At 36.9% G+C, this 24,379-nt stretch overlaps 1 protein-coding gene across 1 annotated transcript in view; it reads right to left on the bottom strand.

The window, feature by feature from the left end:
- LOC126481282 (papilin) overlaps window positions 1-24,379 on the bottom strand; it is a 260,118-nt gene that overhangs the window by 57,009 nt on the left and 178,730 nt on the right. The window contains exons 28-31 of the mRNA XM_050104920.1: window positions 24,067-24,279; window positions 19,074-19,307; window positions 12,685-12,894; window positions 3,838-3,965 (exon numbers count right to left, since the gene is read on the bottom strand). Coding sequence (XP_049960877.1) covers window positions 3,838-3,965; window positions 12,685-12,894; window positions 19,074-19,307; window positions 24,067-24,279 — 785 coding nt within the window. The remainder of the gene's footprint in view (window positions 1-3,837; window positions 3,966-12,684; window positions 12,895-19,073; window positions 19,308-24,066; window positions 24,280-24,379) is intronic.

Genomic DNA, 24,379 nt, shown 5'->3' with positions numbered 1-24,379 from the left:
TTTTCTTTACCCTGCAATTAATAAAAATTAATTCAACATGGCAGTGAATGTAAAAGTATACTATGTTTCTCTGCAAAAACAAGTGTTAATATCAGTATTAAAAAGAAAGCCTGTCTAAAATGTAAAGATAAATTACAAAACTGAAGAAGCAAGTAACAAGTCAGCAGTTCATAATCAGCATGCAACAAATGGATATAATCAAATTTTAATAACGAAACTGTAAGCTAATGCTGCAGCAAAATATTTTGAAACCTGTGCAAGAAAATAAGAACTCTGCAGATAAATGAACTAAAGTTGTGAACAAGTACAAGAAGTGATAAACTGTGTGAACACAGTCTATTTTGTGCGTGACAGTCCATTTGAATTATTTTCAGTTGAGGACGGTGATTGTGCAGTGAATAGTTATTGCAAAGCATGTGAAAAGGAAAAGTGCTGTGTAGTGTGTACACAAAATAAAAAATTGAGAATGGCTGGGAACATTTTTCAGTTATCAATATCTACTGTAGTATTAGGGAAAAACAGTTGCAATAAACAATACAAACTAAACCTCTTAACAGTATAAAAACAAGCCAAAGAACTGTAAATTCCAGCAACAAGTGTACGTAATATTAATTTATGTACTGACAGCCAAGGTGAAAACTTGTAACATTACTTCATGGTAGAAGTTCCATAAAATATCACTGTTCTACAAAAAAAACCTTTTTTTCTATTTCTGATAAAAAATATTGTGATTCTAGTTGTATTTTGAGTGCCGAATTGAAAACTGTTTTTGGTTTTTTTCTGTCAGGGATAGTTTATGAGTAATCGCAATTTTATTTCTCTTTTCAATTTCTGATGTAGTGCAGCAAACGCGAGGTGAAATTCAACAAACAAATGCACATCTTTATGATGTTATAAGTTCATCACATTAATGGAGGGTGGGATCTAACATATAACACAGTAACCTTTGTGTATACACTTTGAAGCATTTATTTGACATGAGAAATTACAGAAAATTGACAAACAATGAGCCTCTGCCTTGTAATGCACATCACTTTTTTCTCTTGTATTGTGAATCTTTCTTCTCTCGAATGATATTCCAGCAATAATCTGCTAACATAGAAGGTACCCACTTCCCTTCATAGCGCCTTTCTATGGTAGAGATGTCTTTATGGAATCTTTCCCCATGTTCATCTGATACGTCACTACAACTCTCTGTGAAGTAGTCCAGATGAGAGTTTATCGTACGTACCTTCAAAGACATATTGCACCCCAAATCTTGATATGCTTTGATCATATCCTTCACCATTGCTTTGTAGTTAGTAGCTCTTCTTCTTCCGAGGAAGTTTTCCAACACCATCTTGAAACAGTCCCATGTGGTTTTTTCTTTATCAGTTAAACATGCTTCAAAATTTGCACCTTTCTGCAGCTCCCTGATTTGTGGGCCCACAAATACACCTTCCTTTATTTTTGCAACTGAAAGATGGGGGAATTTGGTAGCTAGATATGCAAACCCACAGCCTGTTGGATCCATGGCCTTCACGAATTGTTTCATCAGGCCAAGTTTGTTGTGAAGCGGTGGAAGTAGTATATATTCAGGAGCTACCAGACTTTCACGTTGCACATTCTTTTCGCCAACTTTCCATCTTGGCCTAAGCCATTTCTTTTTCATGTAGTGAGAATTTCGGTCTCGACTATCCCACTCGCAAAGAAAACAGGCATACTTTGTGTAGCCTTGTTGCATTCCAAGTGCCATAGCAATTACCTTGAAATCTGCACATATTTTCCATTTGTGTTCATTGTATTTTAATGAATTTAGCATCCTTTGTACGAATTCGTAATTCTCTTTTGCCAAACTAGCGTAAGTTACTGGAACAGAGGGTATTTTATTTCCGTTATGGAGCAAAACACCCTTCAGACTTGTTTTCGATGCATCTATGAATAGTCTCCACTCCTGTGAAATATAAGTGAAGTTCAGCACTTTCATCAGGCCAGCAACGTCATTGCAAAATGTCAGTGCTTTGTCAGTTGAAAAATAAGAAATAAAGGCATGTTCTCTGTGCCTGAACACACTGATTTTAGTACTTTGGTGCAGTAGATTATACTCTTGTAATCTTGAACCAACCAGCTGCGCCTTTTGTTTACTTAGTACTAGATCACCTACTAAATCATTTAAATCTGCCTGTGTTAGTAAATGTGGCGATGACTCACTTGTGCAGTGATATAAAGAATCATCATCTGTGATTTCTTCAGTACTACTTATTTCACTGTCACTCGGAATTTGACCTCGAGCTCTTGAAGGTAGTGGAAGGTTGTCGGAATGCTGCACTGGCATTCTCGCTGAAGGCAGATCTGGGTAAACAATGTGTCTCTTCGACTTTTTGTTTGTAAAACCCTGACTTTTTGTTAGACAGAAATAACAATCAGTAACATGGTCCTTAGGCTCCCTCCACACCATGGGAACAGCAAACAATGCCACATTCTCTTTATCTTTCCACCACTGAATTAGTTTGCAGTAACATGTAGCACAACAGAAATGTAGTACCCATTCTTTATCTTTGTCTCTTACCTCTACTCCAAAGTAATGTTTGTATGCTTTCTTTATGACTGAAGAAATTTTCTTCCTATTTCTGGCAAAAGTGAACTTCCCACAGATGTAGCAGAAGTTGTCCGGCTTAAATCGACATCCACGACGATGTGGCATTTCTACAAATTTAAAAATACCACTTTGGTAATACACCTGTATTGAATTAATAGTAGGGAACTAGAGGAACGCTGCTGTGTAAAAACAAGCAGTCGTTTTACCTTCAGCACCAGTTTACACACAGGAACTGAAAAATTCAACCGTGCTCGGAAATATGACAGACAGTTACTTGTCAGCCAAAACACCCACTCATTAAGACTGACACAATTGCGGCTAACACCACTGTTGTAAACTCGATGCACCTGCCCCTAGGAGGCGTGAAGCTTTACTGCCGAGGCAGCGACATGCTGTCGCCGTTCGAGTTAATGAGATGTTTCAGGTGGTCTTAATGACATAGGTGTGGCGGGGGATAACCTAATGATGTCTGATTCTTCCCACCTGCTGCTGCACAAGAAATTATCACGTCCTATCACTACTGGATGCGGCAACATACCCGTATTTCTCTATAACGTCTCTGTGTTTGACATGAATTGTGAATATACATATATATATACATATTACATAAAAAGTATCCCTGACAACGATATTTTGTTTACGTATTTGAATTTCCCACGGTAATATGGTCTAGAAGCACATACTTTAATATCAGAAATAGAACCCATGTCGAACAGTGATATTTGAGTGCAGTCAAACCAAGTGTCAAATTTTGTTCCGTGACTGGAAGCAATGAAAAAATTTCATTATTACAGAGAAATTATATTTTTGTCTTTCTTGCAGGAACAAAAGATGTTGCAAGATACAAGACTAAATATCTGGCCATATCACTTAAGAGATGGCCTATCAATCAGGGAAACACAAATGTGATCATTCTACACTGCTTTGACTCATATGAAATCTGACTGGTCCATTGTTTAGAGAGAGAGAGAGAGAGAGAGAGAGAGAGAGAGAGAGAGAGAGAGGTGTGAAGTGCACTGTATACCTGCATAAGTGTAGTTAAGAAAACCTATATCATGAACATGTTCAGTAGCTGATGAATAAATATGAATAATAAATTGAGATCCAGAAAGTGAGTACATCACTTGCATCTGATAACCTCTACTTTTCACAGCAGCTGTTTATGTTTTACTGAGAGCATGTACAATAAGTGTAGATAACTTGAAACAGTGATGATTTAAACACATAAAAAACATTCCTTATGCACTCAGAATACATACTGTAGAAGTGCCTTTCCTCCAGACAATACGTGGTGTTGGACGACCTTGAGCAATACATTTTAGTGTCGCATATGATCCCTCTTCAGCTTGAACATCACTATCAGTGAGATCAATACTAGGTGGTTCATCTGAAAGTAAAACAAATTCAATATTCAAAAAATTAGTAACATGGTAATAATTTGATTCCAGTCATTTATAAGTATAACGGAGATGGTGGTTTAAATAATAATAATAATAATAGTAATCATAACTTACTAATTTGCAGATTGTAGCAGATGGAAAAATGTGAAATGAATACTATTTTCAAATCAAGGTCCAAGAATTGAAAAGTATGTGGAGAAACAAGGCTATTCAGGCAGTATTAAACTTTGTATGCCGTCAGTATTTCATTGAGGACTTACCTTTTGTCCTAACCTGTTGCATCTACATGTAAGAAGGGTCCAAAATGAGTTTCCTAGTTAATTCCACAACAGTTTCATTTCCTATATTTCTTTCCTTTACTTGATCATAAGCAGGAAGTCCTGGTGAAACATTACACTTGAATATTTCCGGCAGTTTGGATCTCTTCTAACCCAATATTAGAAGTACTTATTGTTCCTTTCAGCACCTCTCTTTTAGGTTTTCTGTACTTTAGGATTACAGGAGACCACTCACCAAAAAGCAGAAGCACTGAGTTGTCGATAGGTACACAGAAAAGAAAGAAAATTTGCTAGATTTTGGAGTTATCCTTTAACTATGAAAACTAGCAGGCTACATTCTACAAGACCTTTCCTACCCTTTCATGCCCCTCGACTCTTATAACTGCCATCTGGTTTCTGTACAAATTGTAAATAGCCTTTTGCTCCCTGTATTTTACCCCTACCACCTTTAGAATTTGAAAGAGAGTTTTACAGTGAACAATGTCAAAAGCTTTCTCTAAGTCTACAAATGCTAGAAGCGTAGGTTTGCCTTTCCTTAATCTTTCTTCTAAGGTAACTCGTAAGGTCAGTATTGCCTCATGTGTTCCAAGATTTCTACAGAATCCAAACTGATCTTCCCTGAGGTCGGCTTCTACCAGTTTTTCCATTCGTCTGTAAAGAATTCACGTTAGTATTTTGCAGCTGTGACTTATTAAACTGATAGTTCGGTAATTTTCACACCTGTCAACACCTGCTTTCTTTGGGATTGGAATTATTATATTCTTCTTGAAGTCTGAGGGTATTTCGCCTGTCTCATACATCTTGCTCACCAGATGGTAGAGTTTTGTCTGGACTGGCTCTCCCAACACCGTCAGTAGTTCTAATGGATTGTTGTCTACTCCCGGGGCCTAGTTTCGACTCAGGTCTTTCAATGCTCTGTCAAACTCTTCACGCAGTATTGTATCTCCCATTTTATCTTCATCTACATCCTCTTACATTTCCATAATATTGTCCTCAGGTACATTGCCTTTGTATAGACCCTCTATATACTCCTTCCACCTTTCTGCTTTCCCTTCTTTGCTTAGAACTGGGTTTCCATCTGAGCTCTTGATATTCATACAAGTGGTTCTCTTTTCTCCAAAGGTCTCTTTAATTTTCCTGTAGGCAGTATCTATCTTACCCCTAGTGAGATAAGCCTCTACATCCTTACATTTGTCCTCTAGCCACCCCTCCTTAGCCATTTTGCACTTCCTGTCGATCTCATTTTTGAGATGTTTGTATTCCTTTTTGCCTGCTTCATTTACTGCATTTTTATGTTTTCTCCTTTCATCAATTAAATTCAATATTTCTTCTTTACCCAAGGATTTCTACTAGCCCTCGTCATTTTACCTACTCGATCGTCTGCTGCCTTCACTACTTCATTCCTCAAAGCTATCCATTCTTCTTCTACTGTATTTCTTCCCCCCATTCCTGTCAATTGTGCCCTTATGCTCTCCCTGAAACTCTGTACAACCTCTGGTTTAGTCAGTTTATCCATGTCCCATCTCCTTAAATTCCCACCTTTTTGCAGTTTCTTCAGTTTTAATCTATAGGTCATAACCAGTAGATTGTGGTCAGAGTCCAAATCTGCCCCTGGAAATGTCTTCCAATTTAAAACCTGGTCCCTAAATCTCTGTCTTACCATTATACAATCTATCTGATACCTTCTAGTATCTCCAGGATTCTTCCATGTATACAACCTTCTTTTATGATTCTTGAACCAAGTGTTAGCTGTGATTAAGTTATGCTCTGTGCAAAATTCTACCAGACGGCTTCCTCTTTCATTTCTTACCCCCAATCCATATTCACCTACTATGTTTCCTTCTCTCCCTTTTCCTACTCTCGAATTCTAGTCACCCATGACTATTAAATTTTTGTCTCCCTTCACTACATGAATAATTTCTTTTATCTCATCGTACATTTCATCAATTTCTTCATCATCTGCAGAGCTAGTTGACATATAAACTTGTACTACTGTAGTAGGCATGAGCTTCGTGTCTATGTTGGCCACAATAATGCATTCACTATGCTGTTTGTAGTAGCTTACCCACACTCCTCTTTTTTTAATTCATTATTAAACCTACTCCTGCATTACCCCTATTTGATTTTGTATTTGTAACCCTGTATTCACCTGACCAAAAGTCTTGTTCCTCCTGCCACCGAACTTCACTAATTCCCACTATATCTAACTTTAACCTATCCATTTCCCTTTTTAAATTTTCTAACCTACCTGTCCAATTAAGGGATCTGACATTCCACACTCCGATCCGTGGAACGCCAGTTTTCTTTCTCCTGATAACGACGTCCTCTTGAGTAGCCCCGCCCGGAGATCCAAATGGGGGACTATTTTACCTCCGGAATATTTTACCCAAGAGGATGCCATCATCATTTAACCATACAGTAAAGCTGCATGCCCTCGGGAAAAATTACGGCTGTAGTTTCCCCTTGCTTTCAGCCGTTTGCAGTACCAGCACAGCAAGGCCGTTTTGGTTAGTGTTACAAGGCCAGATCAGTCAATCATCCAGACTGTTGCCCCTGCAACTACTGAAAAAGCTGGTGCCCCTCTTCAGCAACCATGTGTTTGTCTGACCTCTCAACAGACACCCCTCCGTTCTGCGGGGTAATTGGTACAAATCCTGGCGGTAGAAAAAAATTTGACCACAAGTATCTGGCTTGCAAGGTGAGGAGAGGTGGGGAAATAGGTTTCTGATCACCAAGCTTTATGCCAATGTCCTGCATTATATTCCAAACCTCTCCACAGAGTCGGCTGAGAACTTGTGACAAAGTTAATGGCTTATCCATAGAGAGGTATGACTAGCTAGGTAGCCCCTTTGTGGCATTAAAGAGGAGCAGAGCATGTGCCAGCACCAAATTTCACAAGCAGAGTGAAGCAGCTGATGAGCAGGTGCAGAAAGAGGTTCTGAAGTGGGAGAAGGACATAGTGTGAGAGGTCTTCAAGGATGGCATCAAGCTACTACTTTTGTTTTAACTTCGAGATATGTGTAACTATGCTATACATACTTAATTGACATGTTTTATTTCACTTGCAACACAAAATCTAATTCAGAAAAAAGTATGAGAGTAAAAGCTATGGTTCATACATTAGAATGTTTCCAAAAGATCTGTTAAAAGAAGTAAACATTAAATTGACTTACAACTCTTATTTTTTGAGCTACAGAATTTAGAAAAATTATAAATTTTTCAAAATTTCCACTTGTGTTCATATAGCATTCCCCTTAAGAATTCATTGAGGTTCCTGGGTCTCAAATTTGATGAGGTACTTCATTTCCTCATAAAAGATCTCAAAGGTACATTAACAAAAACACATGCCATTTTACAATGCCTGAACGGCAGCTAGGACAAAAAAAAGAGCAGTCCGTCTTCAGGCTACGAGTGGCCTACCGGGACCATCTGACCACCGTGTCATCCTCCATGGAGGATGCGGATAGGAGGGGTGTGGGGTCAGCACACCACTCTCCCGGTCGTTTTGATGGTATTCTTGACCAAAGCCGCTACTATTCGGTCAAGTAGCTCCTCAATTGGCATCACGAGGCTGAGTGCACCCCGAAAAATGGCAACAGTGCATGGCGGCCTGGATGGTCACCCATCCAAGTGCCGACCACGCCCGACAGCGCTTAACTTTGGTGATCACGGTAACCACTGCGACAAGGGAGTTGCTGCAGTTAGGACAAGCCTGCCACAATTTTATAAAAGGCACATTTGTTCCTGTCCTAGTTATGGCTTCACCATGTATGGAACTGCACAGTCATAATACATGAAGATGCTAGATGTAATCCATTATAAAACAATTAGTTTGGCTACTAGGGCTACCAGAACAAGACCAATTCCCAGTCTCTGTGCTGAGGTGGGAGTGCCCCCATTATCTGTTCAGCAGTGGCTTCACATGATACAACACAGCTAAAAGTATCACACCATAAAGAAGCCACCTGCATCGTCATCAGTTGCTCATCTGCATATTAAGTACTTTTGCAGACACCCAAAAGCCACTGTACCACTTGGGATCAGAGCAAGCCACCTTCTGCCAAATTACAGACAGCAGGCATATGGGTTCTTTCTCAGGGTTGTAGTAGGTCTCCTCCCTCATTATTGGAAGGACCCAGGAATGTTTAAATTTTATGGAATACAATAAGTCCCTTACTATAAATTAAACTTTTAATTTCAAATTTTATGAGATTTTAAATTAGAACAAATATTTTAAAGCTACATACACATACATATCTACACAGGGGGATAACCTAGGCTGTGCAGTCATTTTCCTTGACTGTATCTTCAGGGATCCTTTCCTGAATGAGTAGAGTACATTTGACGCTGAATGCCACACAATCCTGTAGACACTGCACCAGAAGAGACAAAATTAAGGTAAAAAGTTCTTCACCTGCTCCAGTTCCTTAAGTGCCATACTGTTTATTCGGCACATGTACTCATCAAGTAAAACTGTCCAAAGAATTCAGGACACAATATATCAGCAAGGGACAGTAGTTGCATTTGCTTAGTACCAGGCTATGTGGGAAATGAGATAAATTAAATATCTGATTAAGTGGCAAAGGAGGCCTATCATGAGCTACTAATAGTTAACAGTCTGGGAGCCATCTGATTACAAGCTGTTACCATGACATTTAGGCAGAATTGTGAGGGCCATATTTTAATTTTAATTTTTTACTGTTCATGGAATGTTCTTTGATCAGTTAAGATTTTAGTTGTGTGCATGTGTGTGTGTGCATGCACACACATGTGAACATGCATACACTGCAGTCATCCACCTCAAATTTTTTACATTAATACACTTGCTGACTCCTTCTCATATTTATATTAGTGGTCAGCCAATCCTATATAACTGAGTAACAGTTTTAGACACTTATAAATTTATTGACTTGTCACTTTGAACAAAATCTGTTGTTTTGACATGGTGACTCGAAGATTTTACATGTTCTTGACTACCTTCTTCTAAAAGGATTTTACACTGGCTCTGACAGCCTCATTGTTGAGTGCCATGAATTCAAACCACAGTCACAACCACACATTCCCTGTGGGATACTTGTCTTCACCAAGTCACCGTTTTTAAACTATAGCAATATCCACAGCAGCACAAAAAATTGACAACTAAATCTCACATTCAACAATTCAATACCTCTACTATCTGTGAGGTGTTACCCTTAATCCTTGATTTCTATATATTTATATAGTATGTATTACTAGGGGCTCCAGTTTTCAAGATAAGTAGAGCTTTTTGCCACAAAATTTTTTTTTTGTAGTTGAGCCGAGATCAGTTTTATCTACTTTTAATTGATTTTAGAAGCTTCTCTAGACTTATCATTTGTAGAATTGCTATGCTGAGTGGAAAAAACAATAAACACAAATTTGAGAATTTTATACCACCACTAGCTGATTTTCAGCTTTGTAAGCAACCGACACTGATGGATTTAGATTATGAAAAGACCCTCTACAAGTAGGAGAGTAGTTATGATACTTTGGTAGCAAAATAACTGATGATGGCAGAAGTACAGATGGTATAAAATGCAGACTGTCAATGACAAGAAAAGATGTAACAGAGTAAGGATGGATTAGTCTACTTTTTCTTCTACCACTCCTGACACCAATACTAATTTTTTGTTTCCTTTTCTGATCTCTTTTCATTAGTAGTGCACATGCCATAGTCACATCCATGGAGTATTTCTCTGAATTTCATTATTCAAGGCATAATTTACCATTTGCTGATGACAATAGTAAATAGTTCATATGGAAACATTTTATTTAAAGAAATATTCATAATTTACTATACCTGTAAATCATGCACTCATCAAAATTCCACCATGATAAAACTTGTTTGTTTCTAGATTGACATGATTGAAAGCCCTCATTCTCCTTTTTCAAGCAAATGTTTTATTTTTTTCTGAAAACTTTATATTTCAAAACTTATTTGTATTCAAAATTTTCATTTTCCAGAATGTTTCAGTTGTTTCCAAAACCCAGTGGTTTTTCTGTTTTCAAAAATGAGTACTTTTACTGAGGTAGCCTGTTAATTTATCAATCATTCCAATTAGAAAATTTCACTGTCTAGAAAATTATTGTTGAGCTTGGTTGAATCCCCATGCACATTAAAAAGAGCATCCCATAAAACAGTGCCTATTATTTTGTCATTTCATAATTAAAAGGCTTTAGTCAAACAAATTTATTTAATTGCCTGCTGTGCATTTGTATCTTTCATTTTTTTCACTTTTTATGTTGATATACAAAATGTAATAGCCCTGTATTTTCATGTTTCATAATTTCTGTAATATGTACATCTATAAATAGGTGTGACACACAAAGCCCCAGTCAGCTGATGGCCAGTAGTCAAAAAGTGAAGACCTATGTCAGTCAGTCAAACTTCTATGTCAGCTCTGTTTGAAAATTATGTCAAACCACTTATAGGATGCTTAACTTATTGATCTGCATTGTGAAATCTATATGATAATAATAAGCTGATCATCTGTGGTGTTTAGTAACAATAATTATGAGCAAGATGAAAAACAACTAATCTGTTGTTTTGCATTTTGGGCTTTATTAATTGTCTGAATGGCCTAGCATTTTTTGGAAGATTAGCTAGATAGAATTTAAGGAGACTAAAGAGGCTCCAATATGGTTAGTAAGGTCAGCAAGATTTTCAGAAAAAGAGAAATATATGTTAACAATGAATATAAATCTAAGTAGTAGGACATTAGTTCTGAATGTATTTGTCTCAAATGTAGCATTATACGGGTGTAAAAATATTGGTAATAAACAGTACACACAATCAAAGAGCAGAAGATTTTGAAATGTGATGCTGCAGAAGAATACCGATGATTAATGGGTAGAATGGAAAACAAATGAGGAGACGCTGAACCAAACAGAGGAGAAAATAAATTTATGTACAACTTGAAAAAAAGATGAGGTGGTTGAAAGGTCAGATCATGAGGTGTTATGAAATAGTTAATATGGTAATGGAGGGAAGTGTGGGGGTAAAAATTGTAGAGGGAAACCAAGACTTGACTGGAGTAAGAAAGTTAAAATGGATGAAGGTTGCAGCAGTTATGCACATGATAGACTAACATGGAGAGCTGCATCAAACCAGCCTTAGGAGTACAGAAGATAACGAGAAGAAGTCTGTAACAAGTACCTTTTCCTTTCAAGATTAATGCATGATGTATTACAAGTGTATGAATGGAGGATATACACTTTAGATAATTGCGTAACTCATTCCAATAAACTGAAAAGCCATCTTTCACATCTTTATCTCTGTTCATACTTCTTTAATTTTCAAAGACAGAACATCTGCAAGTGATATAATGATCATTTTTATGATGATTAAGGCTCTTTCTTGTTACCTAAATTTGTATTTTGTATCTTCCTATTTTCACTTCAAAAAATCTATAAAGGCATAACTAAAGAACAAAAAAGAAGCACATAACATAGTGAATTTGAAATTGCTCACAATATTACGAAATGTGCATTTTCCTCATGTTCATTGACCCTTCACTTCTTTCCTACTCTTTGTTTCCAGTCACTACACATGCATGATAAGTTTGTTATATGGATAAAAAAAACTAAGCATATAAGAATAACAAATAAGTAAAAGTACATTATGTTATGAAAAGGATAGACTGCTACTTCTCATGCAGAGTAGATTTTGAGTTGCAGACAGGCACACCAAAAAAGACTGCTAAACATGTGACCTTTCAGCCAAAAGGCCTTCTTTTAAAGTAGGCATAACACACACACACACACACACACACACACACACACACACACATATTACGAAAATACAACTCACACACACATGACCACTGTCTCTCGCCACTGTGACCGTATTGCAAACAACTGCGCAATGTGAGGGAAACAATATGGTTGGTGGGGAGATATCACGGTAGGGGTGGGGATGATATGGTACTGGGGACAGGGTAGTGCAGCAGGAGCGAGGAGTGAAACGGAAAGAAGTAGTGGAGGAGAAAAAGAAGACTGTGGGTGTGTTGGTGGAATAGAAGGCTGTGTAGTGCTGGAGTGGGAGTAGGGAAAGGGACAGATATGAGAAGAACAGGGACTAATGAAGATTGAGCCCAGGGGGGTTATGGGAAGGTAGTATACATTGCATGGAGAGTTCCCACCTGCAGGTTGATTACTTGTTTAAGTTCTGCTCTACTCCTCTTCCACAAGTGTTTATCCTTCTTCATATCAATGCACACACTCTACCCAAGATTTTCTGTTACTCACATTAAATGATATGTAAAATAAAGGAAAAGCAACTACTCGCCTATAGCACTATAGGTGAGTAATTTCCTTTCCCTTATTTTATGTATTGTTCCACCCAAGAATTTCCAATATTGTTTCACATTAAATGACTCATCTTAACAATAGATATTGCACATAAACATACCATAAACTCCATAAGGTGGCTGTGGTTGTGGTTGCACAACTGGTCTTTCTGTTGTTAAAAGTTGTCCAGGATAAACAGGATTCAGGCATGAAGAACCACAACCACTGAAACAACATTTACGCATGTCTGTGCAGTCTGCATCTGATTGACACTCTTGTATACAATTTTCATTTGCTTCCACTAGTTTAGGACATTCCCCTGGCTTATTCACTGCAAGACATAAAAAACAGAAGTGAATTTTATGAGTAAGGAGCAACATCAAAATATGCATTCTGTTAACAGATTTTTCATTTATTTGAGAATTTTAGACAAAAGTTAGGGTGCTGAAAATGTTAAGATAATACAGAAATATCACTGATTTTTCTGCATCAATCACTCTTTAATTATGACCCTTGCACATTTTGGTAGTCATACCACCTCCATGAACAAGGTTTCATTCTGGTTTGGATTTTAAATTGCCTTTGTGGCATGCACATGTGACAATGTTTGGCACTCTGCAGTGACATAAGAGGGGTATACTCTGATTAAAATTAGTCTGAGACTGATGGATTCCAGTGGTGGGGGACAGTGTTGCAGGCATGCTGCCAGCCATACTTCACACAGCACTGCATGTACCTACAAAATGGGAAATATAGTGAGCACATGGTGCTCAACAAAGACCTGCAATTGACTAGTGGCTGACCCTTACCACACAACTCACTGTAACATTAATGATAAAGTAATTTTAATTGGAGTATGACTCTTGCCTTGCAGTAGTGGTGAAACAAAGCAACATTCTATATGCTTCAGTTTAATTTCAAATATTATTTCTGTTAAAATACAAATAAACATGGCAGTCCTATCAGACTTACTGTTAATTCGATCAAAAACATAGCATATACAATAATAAATTAATGTGTAAAGTAAAGAGGGAGACCAAGAGATGAATACACTAAGCAGATTCAGAATGATGTAGGTTGCAGTAGGTACTGGGAGATGAAGAAGCTTGCACAGGATAGAGTAGCATGGAGAGCTGCATCAAACCAGTCTCAGGACTGAAGACCACAACAACAACAACAAAGTAAATCATATTCTACAAAATATCTACATTTTTACAAAAAAAACCCTACTTAGTGAAAATATACTAACATACCTGTTAACTGTTTTACTTCACCCTACTTACGGGTGGGCTGTGTGTCAATGTCTTCATCGAGACTGGGTCTACAGCCACAGACCCTGCCTCAATGAAAAGCTTACCTGTTAATGATGCAATAGTAATTATAAAATATAATCTATTTTTCTTTTATTTGAAAATTCCCCCACATACAGTACTGAATTAGCACACCTAATGAAATTAACTCTTTAAGATACACAAAACACCATAACACTTTACAAGGCATGGTGCTACTGGACAGGGTGTCTGATTTTCACAAGGAGGAGGGGGCAGGGTGAGCTGAGGTAGTGGTCATTAGCTGGTGCTGAGGACATAAGTCAATCAATAAATGGCAGATCTTTGATGTTTTGTGTTTCATGATAGCAGATGAATGTTCAAATGACATTTTTTGATTAACATCAATTTGGCAGTCAACTCTCCTTACAGAAAACCCTTCTTTTCATAAAATAAACAGTGCACACATGGTATAAGCTGGAAAGATCTTTTGAGGCACACTGACACACCCAACAGCGTACATAACTGACAGTGTCCTGTTCATGACTGGAGTCACTGTGTGCTTTATTTGACTTAAATGAGAATGGAAGTTTACTTGTACTTCCATAACATAGTGATTTCCTGTGGTCAAAAGAGTATTGAGAAATGTGTTTTTGGTAAAATAAAAAATAAACAAACACTTTGTAAATCATTAGGTTGTGCAAAGTCTATTTGAGCAGTATGTAATCAATAAAATAATTAAGAGTTGCAATTTATTTCAATGAGGCCTTCATAATTTGATATTATTTGTAGTATTCTGTTCTAATTAAAATGATAAATGAAACTGAAAGTGATATTGCAAAATACACAAATTTTATGTATGACAAAGCTGCAATTTTGGGATGTGCCAGATCTAATTTAAGTGCATTGCCCCCTTTGGAACCTATTGTCTCAGTTAACTTGAATGAATGCAATATGCCACAGATAAAGTAAATTATCTGGAGCATCTGCAGAAATGAAGGTGTTAAAATGTTAAATTATAATTCATATTTATAGATACTTGGCCAACCATCAGCATAGTTTTTAGTATCATTTAAGAAGAAACCATTATGATTTGTTATTTTAGTTCTAACAAAGGTAACGGTTTCAGTTTATTAAAGCTTAGAGTCCGGCACTCATTCTGCTCAAACAGCACTCGAAAAAATATCAATGGCCTCTCTCTACTCATAGACATGAGCCTATTAAATAATTCTTTGGTGAAAGGTATTGTCTTACGATATTTTCTAATATAACATTTTTAAAAGTTTGAGATAGCTTTGTGGTTGGTATTACCTTTCTGTGAGACTGTTTTATCTTTGATAGTATCGGGAAACAATCACTGGTGCAGTGACAGCATGTCCAATTCACAGTATGGAGTTCAAGCAGTGAATGATGAAATCTGTATGAGATACCTAATGAAGATAACTGGGGAAGTTGTTGAAATATTGTGGAAAGAACATGACATCATTAAGTCAGTGGCAAAGCCTGAAACTTGGAAATATCATATTTCTGCTTTATGCCTGACTAAATTCTTTATCAAAGAGTTCTGTGAAAGTTAAAAAGTTAATTTCAGTAGAAGATTTTGTCCCTTGTACTGTTATTTATGAATTCTGATGGTAATATGTGATAAGGGCATGATACATATTCTACAACCCACTGCTGGTGAGAATTAATGCTTGCAGTTGAATGTTGTCATGTCACACGAAAATGAAAAAAGTTGTAACCAATACTCAAGGGTGTGTTTGATACACATACCAACATCAGAACGGCATCATTTAAAGCAAACTATTTTGAAGCTGAAGGATCAATTTTTGTAGAAAATAATTTTTATAGAGAGAAAAGAATGAAGTATGAAAAAAGTGTAATAGAGGGAAATAAAGATTAGAGCTGAAAGAAGATATGATGATCACATGAACAGACAAGTTGAAGAAAGCAGAGGGACTTTGTAGGGCAGCATTATAAACTGATACACAATCAGACTCTAATCTTGGCTAGAGGAGAAAATCTTATCTGTGTAACTTTGAATATTATACAGGGTGTTACAAAAAGGTATGGCCAAACTTTCAGGAAACATTCCTCACACACAAAGAAAGAAAATATGATATGTGGACATGTGTCCAGAAACGCTTACTTTCCATGTTAGAGCTCATTTTATTACTTTTCTTCAAATCACATTAATCATGGAATGGAAACACACAGCAACAGAACGTACCAGCGTGACTTCAAACACTTTGTTACAGGAAATGTTCAAAATGTCCTCCGTTAGCGAGGATACATGCATCCACCCTCCGTTGCATGGAATCCCTGATGCGCTGATGCAGCCCTGGAGAATGGTGTATTGTATCACAGCCGTCCACAATACGAGCACGAAGAGTCTCTACATTTGGTACCGGGGTTGCGTAGACAAGAGCTTTCAAATGCCCCCATAAATGAAAGTCAAGAGGGTTGAGGTCAGGAGAGCATGGAGAGGCCATGGAATTGGTCCGCCTCTACCAATCCATCGGTCACCGAATCTGTTGTTGAGAAGCGTATGAACACTTCGACTGAAATGTGCAGGAGCTCCATTGTGCATGAACCACATGTTGTGTTGTACTTGTAAAGGCACATGTTCTAGCAGCACAGGTAGAGTATCCCATAGGAAATCATGATAACGTGCTCCATTGAGCATAGGTGGAAGAACATGGGGCCCAATCAAGACATCACCAACAATGCCTGCCCAGATGTTCACAGAAAATCTGTGTTGATGGCGTGATTGTACAATACGTGCGGATTCTTGTCAGCCCACACATTTTGATTGTGAAAATTTACAATTTGATCACGTTGGAATGAAGCCTCAACCGTAAAGAGAACATTTGCACTGAAATGAGGATTGACACATTGTCTAAGCTACAGCTCTCTGATTGATATGGATACAGCCATTTCCCATTATGCCAGTATCATGCCATCTACAGATTCACCATACTTTCCCATATTATTTAACCCATAATCAATTTAAATTTACCAACAACAAAATCTTACTTAAAAAAGAAAGATGTTGATGTTCACTACAGCAACTATTTCCATTATCAAGGTAGTTTGTCACATATTTTGCAAGTTCATACGAGACATCCAGGCTGTCAGGCAATGGTTCTAACATTCTTGCCCTCCAGTGGGTAAAGTTATACACTCAATGATGACATGTACTCAATATACTACTTACTGTAGGTGTTGTTTCTTTTCATTCTTCTGAAAGTCATCTTGAGTTTTATTAGATGCTGATTCAGCAACACTAGTAATTATATTTCATCTTTTTGTCTATTTCAGTTATATTTCTAATTTTTCATGCCTGATTTCCCTCCTGCATATACAGATGACACTCCAATGATATTTTACCAGTGACCAAGACATTTTGAGATGTTACATGTTTTGAGGGACCAAGCCATCAGATGTCTCAGTAGTTGTGATAAAAAATAGAGCCAGAAATTTCACCAGATCTTTTAACATTTAGAATTATGTCCCTCATTTGCAGTACAACTGGAAGATAAATGTCCCTTGCATTGTGAAAATCAATGCAAACAAATTTACAGCCTATCCACACCGTCCACTTCTCCAACCTTCTGACAGATAGCTGCCAACTGAGAGGTACCTGGGTTGTAGGATATCTGGATTCTAAGAGAAGCATAATATCATCTGCAAATATGGGGCACAACTTTGGTCTCATCATCACAGATGTTTTTCTACTGTAAATTGTGTCCTCAAGGAAGAATAATAATACTTCTTTTTCCAAGTAAAATTATATATACATATATATATAAAAGAAAAAGCACTGCCGTGGGTGGAGTTTGTGCAGTACACATTTCTGCTGCTAGGCACATATAGTGAAACTCATTGCCAGTTCAGTCCTAACACTGTTTTGTTCTTTTTTATTTTTTATGATGGCAAGTTTAAGTAAACAAAGTTCAGCTGTGAAATTTTGTTTTCTACTTGGTAAAAATGCTGTTGAAACTGTTTTAATGTTGAAAACAGCTTACCAGAATGATGCCATGTGACAAACTCAAGTGTACGAGTGGTTTACTCGATTTAAAAATGGGGGCGGGACTGATTTGTTGACAAATCTCATGCTGGATGTCCATCAACTGCGCAAATTGATGAAAATATTGAAAAAAAATTGAGAACTTATGCTTACAGACCGTTTTAAGAAGTGTCAACAAGATTGCGCAACAGTGTTCATCAAAAAATATCTGATCTGCGGCAGACAGGAGACTGGTTCTTCCAGCAATACAATGCAGCCGCACACACAGCTATCTCTGTTAGACAGTTTTTGGCTAAAAATGGCATGGTTCCACTGCCCCACGCACCTTACTTGCCTGACCTGGCTCCATGCAACTTTTTCTTATTTCCATGCATGAAAAGGGGTGTGAAGGGACACCGATTTAACAACATTGAAGAACTCAACAAAAAATGAGGGAGGAGCTGTCAGCCATATCTAAAGAGGAATACAAAAAATGTTTTGCAACAGTTGAAGCACCAGTGAAACAAATGTATTCATTGTAACAGAGTATTTTGAAGGGGATATGGTTGTTTTGTAAACAGTTTGAAAATATATAGCTTTTAAAATGCAATTCTGTTTTTTTGGGTACCCCTTGATTATTTAACTTTTTTTGTAGGGAGGATTTAATAATTCTTTAAGTTTTTACATTTTATTGGGTGTTGTTGGAAAGAGATACTCAAGACAGGCTGAATACAGCCAAGACAGTGAAAACAGGATGTATCTATTGCTCTTTTGAAATGTAGTTTCTCCAGATCTACTCAATTCCCAAGAAGAGCATTGTCTTCCTAGGTGTTTTGCAAGAAGCACACTGCCATCTTCCTAATCATTCAGTTCATGTTTCTCTGTGATAATTTTGTATGAACTAACTAAACTGACTGGATACATATGAATCATTCAATCAGGAGGAAAGGTTTGTTTAACACTCATATTTCACTAACAATATGATGAAAGGGATTGTTGCTACTCATCCTGTAGCACAGATGCTGAATTGCAGGTAGGCACAATAAAAAGACTATCACAGACTAAGCTTTTGGTCAATGAGGCCTTTGTCAAAAACAGTTGACCGACCACATACACATACTCATGCAAACGCAACTCACACACACACACATACACACACATAACCACAGTGGGTTGCAGTTGAAACCACACTAATATTTAATTAATGTGGACAGAATATTCATATCCACCTACCTGGTCTACAAACAGCTCTAAATTCAGTGTCATCTGTCTCAGTATTTTGATAAAGGTCAACAGCACACCTAGTTCCATCTGGACAAATATGGTCTTTGCATGGCTCATGACACTGACATATTTCACAGCTATCTGCATTGACAAATCTTTCAATCCCATAAGGGCATTGCAACAGATTGCAATTCTCTTTGGCAGATGTGCAATCAACTTTTTCTTCTGGTTTATCTTCAATTTCTGCACAATTTAAAAAAGTATTTTAAGGAATTAGGAATTACATGGGCAACAGCTGCGATATTATCATACAACAAAAAATTACATGTTGATAATTTGGCAGTATGTGTGGATAGTATATCTAGACCATTTATTATATAATAGGAAAATAAGAATCTCAAATATAACAATGCATATGAAGAAAGGTAGGGAAATGAGAAGCTTATAATACAATCTGCCTGATTGAAAAGCTGAAAGCATGTAAAATTATAGCATTAAAAGTCACCAATTCATTTCTCAAAAGCTAATGGGATTAACAGGAAAAATTTAGAGGGAGGTGCTGAGACAAAAGACAGACTACTGATAACACTGTGCAGAATAAAGCATAATAAATACATAAAAGAAATTAACTTAACCCCTTGTGCTACAGTGCCACTGAAGCACTGTTTCAATGCTCTAACCATCATTCAATGGCATTATTTGAGGAGCATATGTTTAGCAGATTGCTCTCCCTGTCTTAACACTAGTTTTAAAACCAGGAATACTACTCTTTTTTCAAGTAATTTCTCAGTTGTCACTCCAAGGCTGAGTGGGCTCCACTTCACTCTTATTACTGAGAAAACATCTTGACAAGACTGAGGAACAAACACAGATCATCCACCTAGAAGTCCAGTGAACTAACTATGTCAGTCACAGAGGCAGGTCAGGGTTAAGACTGAAGCAAATTAACTATACGTAAACAAAGAATCTCTTTTTTACTTGACTTCTTTTCTTGGTTTCTGTGGAATCAGCACAGCCATAGATACTCAATTATGGAAAAAGTGACAATACACATAATTCAAAATGTGCTGATTGCAAAACCAAACACCAAAAACAGGAAATCTGTTTCATACATATAGTACAATATGCAAAAGGCTCTAAACTATGGCGTGAAATGCATAAACATAATAAGGTGAGGGTGCCACAGGAAATCTTTCAACTGATGTTTCAAAATCTATGGTTCATCACTCCCTTCTCAGTTATGCTGGAAGCCTACTGAAAACCAGAAACTGCAGAATAATTCTGTACACTTATTAGATTAGGGAAACATTACATAAGTATGAATGTGGTATACTCCCAATTATTCTGGGTAATGTGGAGAAGAAGATACACGAATAGTCAAAGTCCTTTCAAACACATGTGGGGGAGATGTCTACGTGATGAGTTGTAGCTGCAGTATTGTTGGCCGATGTCTGCTCTTACTCCGGTGCACCAAGTAATGCAGCAGTTTCCTTGGAATGTATTCACAGCATAACCCATAAATCTCATGAAGGAGTGTATATTCAGGAACAGCAGCATTAGAATAATGAGACGTTTAGACTGCAACTTACACGAAATTTGTGAACTGATGCTGCAGATTATGATAATAATAGTGTGTTCAAGCTGGATGCAGTCTGCCTGCTTATGAAGCTTTGTGCCACTGTGGCCTGTGTCCAAAATTTTTCTAGAGGTGAAACACCCACCTCTCACTTCTCTCTCTCTCTTGCATGCACCTGCACACACACACACACACACACACACACACACACACACACACACTGATATTTTACTCAGTAAATCAATAAAAACTTTTTACGGTTATGCTGTATCAAAATGATAAAAAAACCAGATTTCTCCAAAAAAATAGGCTGCAAAACATCCTCCCCCACCCTCTCTTCCCATATTTCTAACTATCACTCACTAGACTGTGCAAAAGACTGAAGAAATTAAGTAGCAAAGAATTGAAGTAATAGCATTTTCATGTGCTATGTTTCATAAGCTAGCAAAGTGCAGCATATTTAAAGCCAGAGTGCAAATAGTCATCATGATTTCTATTTCCACTTACTATCATCATTACCACCTTGCAAAACTACAGAACAAAAAGATAGACAACTCTGGAAATTCTTGAACCGGTTGAAATTTCCACCACATCCAGTATAGATGAATGGAATACAAGTCTGCCGCTCATCATCATAATACCATCTTTTGTGGTATCCCCCAGCACATGGTCCTGAGTCTACAGGAAGCCTACATATTGCTAAACAGAGATTTTTTATGTAGCATCTAAAATGTTTCACTTAACAAAACAAATGCTCATCATTTCTATTTGAATTATAAATAAAAAAGAAACAAAAAAAATATATATATATATATATAAACAGATAACACGGGGAACAATTTAAACATGGAGCTGTATGTGCGGCAAACAACAGCACTATAAAATTGCATTTATTAGTCTTAAAAGCTTCATTTGACTCATCTAGGGCTGGAGAGAGAAATGTAAATCTATAGCTGCCTGTAACTGGTCCTGATTTAGTAGATGTGTGGATTTCACTTAAGCTGATCAACTTCTGGCTACTGTGCTCCATTGTAAGCAAATGGTTTCTGTGAATAAATATTACCTTTTTATTAAATGTAACTGAACATGAACAGTACTGATTGTGACAATTCTGGATCCTTTGTTAGTTATACTCAATAAGTCGTTAGAAGAGTTCACAATATGGCAATGTCAGGTCTAAGATTAAAGACTCATGACTTTGTTAAAGCAGTGATCATTTCAATCAATATACTGATGAACACTTAAAAATACAAGCTTCGTATGCAAGTTGGATTCCAGCTTTGCTAATGAGTTATCTAAATTGTGAATCTTGAGTCACAGGGCAGAAACTAAAAATGCTTGCTTCAGTGGATACATTTTTGGTAAGGATGGGAAAATCATTTGGATTTTGAAGACAATAAAATGGAACAGGGTAATATTGTGCAGTGTTAGAGGACTGGCCTAATGAATCAGTTCAAAGTACTTTTCTTTAGCTAAAATTAAAATCCCATTTTGTAGGGATAAAACAATTGCACCAACTTCTACAAATACAACAGCCAGATTAATAGAACTACCCTGTAAACTCTTTCATTGTGTATTCAAGGACTTTCCATTTTTAATGAAGGAATGAGATAGGGATCAATGAAAAAATGTTTCTTTCATTAATCTGCACTAAGCATTATGTATGAAGGAAGCAAAACAAATGCTACAAGTCATTTATTTAATGCAACAATGATAGTGAAATCATGTAGATACTTTTTCTTTATTGTATCTAACAGTTTGAATAGAACAACAATCAAGTTTTTGTACAGTGCAATGGTTAATTCATCAGATCAAATATTGTGAACATAAATTTTTGTTCCCATGAAGATCTATTCTTCATTTTTTCACTTTTTTAATATTATCACAACATAAACTAATTCTAAGGGAGAAAAGGGAAACAAACAGTGGCCGCTAATTTAAAAGTAATAAGTTACTTTTTGGAAAACTTTTTGTGTAACGTATCTTCCTATAATAGCATAACTATTCTCTTGTAAATCACTGTTAAATAATTCTCAGGCTGTGGTTTTATTAGTATTATTTATGGTTCCTTTTCGTTATTCATGAATTTCACTATTCGTTAAAATGTGTATCTGGTAGTTTTATGAATTGACTATATGACTAGTGCACACAACTGTAAACTACATTAAGATATTTAACAACAGAATGAATTAAGATGAGATTGCTACTCACCACATACAGGAAGCACTGGTCAGAAAACAGGCACATATAAAAGTACTCTAAAAAAGACTAAGCTATTGAACAAAATCCTTCATCACAATTAGAAAAACACATTCATAAGTGTATAACTCTCACACAAGTGGTCACTGTTGTCTCCAGGCATCTCCCGATGCAGCACCCAGAGTTGGACACTGGCCACGTGTGAGTGTTTTTCTAAATCTGACAAAGAACTTTGTAACTTTGTTCGATAGCTTAGTCTACATTTAATGTACTTTTAAATGTGCCATCTGCCACTCAACATCTCCTCCACATGGTGAGCAGTAATCAATCCTAATACATATAGTTGTTATTTCTTCCTGGATTTTACATTTAATGTACTTTTAAATGTGCCATCTGCCACTCAACATCTCCTCCACATGATGAGCAGTAATCTATCCTAATACATATAGTTGTTATTTCTTCCTGGATTTTCCACAGTTTGAAATTAAGAGACATGTACTCTTCTTTTTTTTTGTGAACTTTGGATGTCCTATCTTATTGTTGTGTTGTGTAAGACATATTCCATGAATCTGGATAGCATATATAGCAAGTGGTTAAGCATCACTGAATGGGTTTTGCAAGCCACCTAAAAAATACACTCACGGGGGTACAAGTGCCAGTGCATCAGTAATTAATGTGGCTTACAGATATGAACTAGAATGAAACTTTCACTCTGCATTGGAGCATGTACTGATATGAAACTTCCTGGCAGATTAAAACTGTGTGCCAGACCAAGATTCAAACTCAGTACTTTTGCCTTTTGCCTTTTGAAAGGTAGGAAGTACTTGTGGAAGTAAAGCTGTAATGATGAGGCATGCTTGGGTAGCTCAGCTGGTATAGCAACTGCCTGTGAAAGGCAAAGCTCTTCAGTTTGAGTCTCGGTATGGTAAACAGTTTTAATTTGCCAAGAAGTTTCAGTTATGAACCATTTCTGTATAACTTCCTCAACACTGCAATGGGTACTTAATACAGTGTACAGTAAACTGTTTAAAAATTTCACATACGAGGCCTCTTTTACATTCTACTGTACCTATGTTGTAAATAGATTATAACTTGCTGCAATTATTTGTATTCATTTAATACCTACAACAAAAAGTAACAAATGTAACTGCAACAATACTGGAAACAACACAAAGAACATAAAGGTACATACTGTTAAAAAAAACCTATGCTTCTAGAATTTAATACCTTGTCTGGAAAGAGCAGTGTCATTGCCAAGTGGAGGAACTTCCTGATACTGTAAACAAACAGATTCACATTCTTCTTGGCTACTGAAACGATTTCCACTTCCACCACAGCCTGTGTAACTAAACTGTGTGCAGCTTCGAGAAGTTCCATCATAGTACCATTTTTGCAGTGCATCTTGGCAATACCCAGGATCAAATGGGATGTTACAAACATCTGAAAAAGAAAATAATTTTTGTGGATGTAGATGCAAAATGGTAACCACTATTTTCACTCCTTAGTCATTAGATTATTTTGTTTGGGACATAATTATAAG

The sequence above is a fragment of the Schistocerca serialis genome, chromosome 5 (assembly GCF_023864345.2).
Source record: "Schistocerca serialis cubense isolate TAMUIC-IGC-003099 chromosome 5, iqSchSeri2.2, whole genome shotgun sequence".
Taxonomy (NCBI): domain Eukaryota; kingdom Metazoa; phylum Arthropoda; class Insecta; order Orthoptera; family Acrididae; genus Schistocerca; species Schistocerca serialis.
The sequence above is the reverse complement of the archived record's forward strand: the minus strand, read 5'-3'. Positions and strand labels throughout refer to the sequence as shown.